Here is a 2,234-nt window from a genome sequence, read left to right as displayed (position 1 = left end):
GTTGATTTTAGAAATTTTTTATTTAAATAAATATTTTATTTATTAAAATAAATAATTATAAAAATTATTACGAAAATATATTTTTCAGTCTTACTTCGTTTACACTGTAAACGAAATAATTATGAATGTATCTCGTTTACACTGTAAAAGAGATAGAGATATACGTATTTTTCTAAATTTTATATATTTCGTTTACAGTGTAAATGAGATAAGACTGGGAGAGGTATTTTTGTAATAACTTTATAATTATTTATTTTAATAAATAAAATATTTATTTAATTTATTTAAATAAAAAACCTTGATTTTAGTGTATACGTCATAATATAGTTATAATTGTATTGTTTATATATAATATGAAAATATTGAGATAACAAATTTATATTTCTTAGCATAGAAACCACAAACAAGTTGTTTCCAATTATTTTCTATCTTTCCGTTAAAGAAATGAAGCCCACCTTGTCCTTCATGTTACTTCTTTGATATAAACCAAAGCTATTACCCTTTATCTTCCAAAGTACCCATCTCTCTATCACTGACACAAACACATATACAACAGAACAACCTTATTACTTTCACTTCTTTCTTTCTTCTCTCTCTCTCTCTCACACATGAAGAAGCTTTGTCCAAATCTTGATCGAGAGGACGGTCTCGAAACGGTGCTGGAGGTTCCGATCCCGGAAGAGATACTTACGCACAAAGGGGGAGCCATAAGAGCATCATGGCAGAACATGAAGTCATGGATGAAGCAGCCATTATCATCAAATAGCAATAATGGAGAATCAAGATCGTCATCCATGGCTACAGCTTTTGGAGGAAGGAACACAGAGTTGCAGCTTTTGTTGGGTGTTGTAGGAGCGCCATTAATCCCTTCACCTATCTCCTCTGACAACAACCCCATCACTCGACCCATTAAAGATCAACGCATTGTCAGTAACATTAAAATCACTCGTTACACTTTATTTTGTCGGGCTTCACTTTATTATTATCCGTTATCTTTTATCTGTCGTTAAAGTGAGAAAATGAGAGTTTAATTACGATTGATAAATGATTAATATCTTGTTTTATCATTTTACAATTCTGATTTGTTAAAATGTAATGAATGGAATTTGTACGGTGGCGTAGGAGGCATCGATGGCAAAATACATAGTGAAGCAGTACGTGGCGGCGGTGGGGGGAGAGCGTGCGGTGAATTCAGTGGAGAGTATGTATGCAATGGGGCAGGTGAGGATGGCGACGACGGAGTTTTCGGCGGCGGGGGAAGGGAGTAATAAAGGAAACAAAAATAATAATAAGATAATGAAGATGAAGAAGTTGGAGAGAAAGGGGAAGATGGGGGGTTTTGTTATGTGGCAGAAGAGTCCAGAGCTTTGGTGCTTGGAGCTTGTGGTATCAGGGTGCAAGATCAGTGCTGGTAGTGATGGCAAAGTAGCATGGAGGCAAACACCTTGGCACCATTCTCACGCTTCTCGAGGCCCGCCACGCCCTCTTCGCCGTTTTCTACAGGTATCCTTTTGCGCTGGCCATTAAATAATTCAATATATTTAACTAAATTATCGTTTAACAGTTTTTATCGGAAAACAACCAAGTGAATTTTCATATTTCATATTTCCCTATGCATAGGTTTGACTTATTTTTGTTGTTGGGGTAGAATTTTTAGTCTATAGTTGTTTTCGGTTTCCATGGGACACATTGGAGCATGCTTAATTATGATTATTCTTATTACATTTGTGGCCTGGGGTGAATAATCATTTGTTCTACTTTAATTTGAGGATTCTTTTTCCCTTTTTTCTTCCCATTGATTTTCATGGTAATTTATTTGAACTAGTTTTCTAATTGTATAGCTTGGCTTCCTTTAGTCCTACGCCTAACCAATATGAATGGGAAAAAAGGCACTTTATTAGCCTAAAGTCAATATTCAATATGGTTTTTAAAGTGCTATTTGTTCTTCCCTTTTTCTTCAAATTTGCTTCTTTTTTAACTCAGGTGTGAAACTGTGAATTAAATGTTTCATATATCCTGTTTTTCCAAAACTCATTTTTTTTTAACTCCTCAAATGATCTAATTTCCCATAGTGCTCCTCCATTTTGAAAGGAAATTAAACGAAAAGAATACAAGACTTTTTTGCTGAATTAACAAAGATCAGATTCTATCTCTTTTGATTATAAAAATTTTAATATTATGTCATAAATATATTTATCTAAAAAATTTATATTGATAAAAAAATACATGAATAA

The 2,234-nt window shown here is 33.5% G+C and overlaps 1 protein-coding gene across 1 annotated transcript in view; it reads left to right on the top strand.

The window, feature by feature from the left end:
• Positions 422-2,234, top strand: part of LOC107623146 — a 4,147-nt gene continuing 2,334 nt past the window's right edge. The window contains exons 1-2 of the mRNA XM_016325304.2: positions 422-926; positions 1,123-1,503. Of these exons, the coding sequence (XP_016180790.1) occupies positions 609-926; positions 1,123-1,503 (699 nt within the window). The 5' untranslated portion in view covers positions 422-608. The remainder of the gene's footprint in view (positions 927-1,122; positions 1,504-2,234) is intronic.

This window comes from Arachis ipaensis, chromosome B10 (assembly GCF_000816755.2).
Source record: "Arachis ipaensis cultivar K30076 chromosome B10, Araip1.1, whole genome shotgun sequence".
Lineage (NCBI taxonomy): Eukaryota > Viridiplantae > Streptophyta > Magnoliopsida > Fabales > Fabaceae > Arachis > Arachis ipaensis.
The sequence above is the reverse complement of the archived record's forward strand: the minus strand, read 5'-3'. Positions and strand labels throughout refer to the sequence as shown.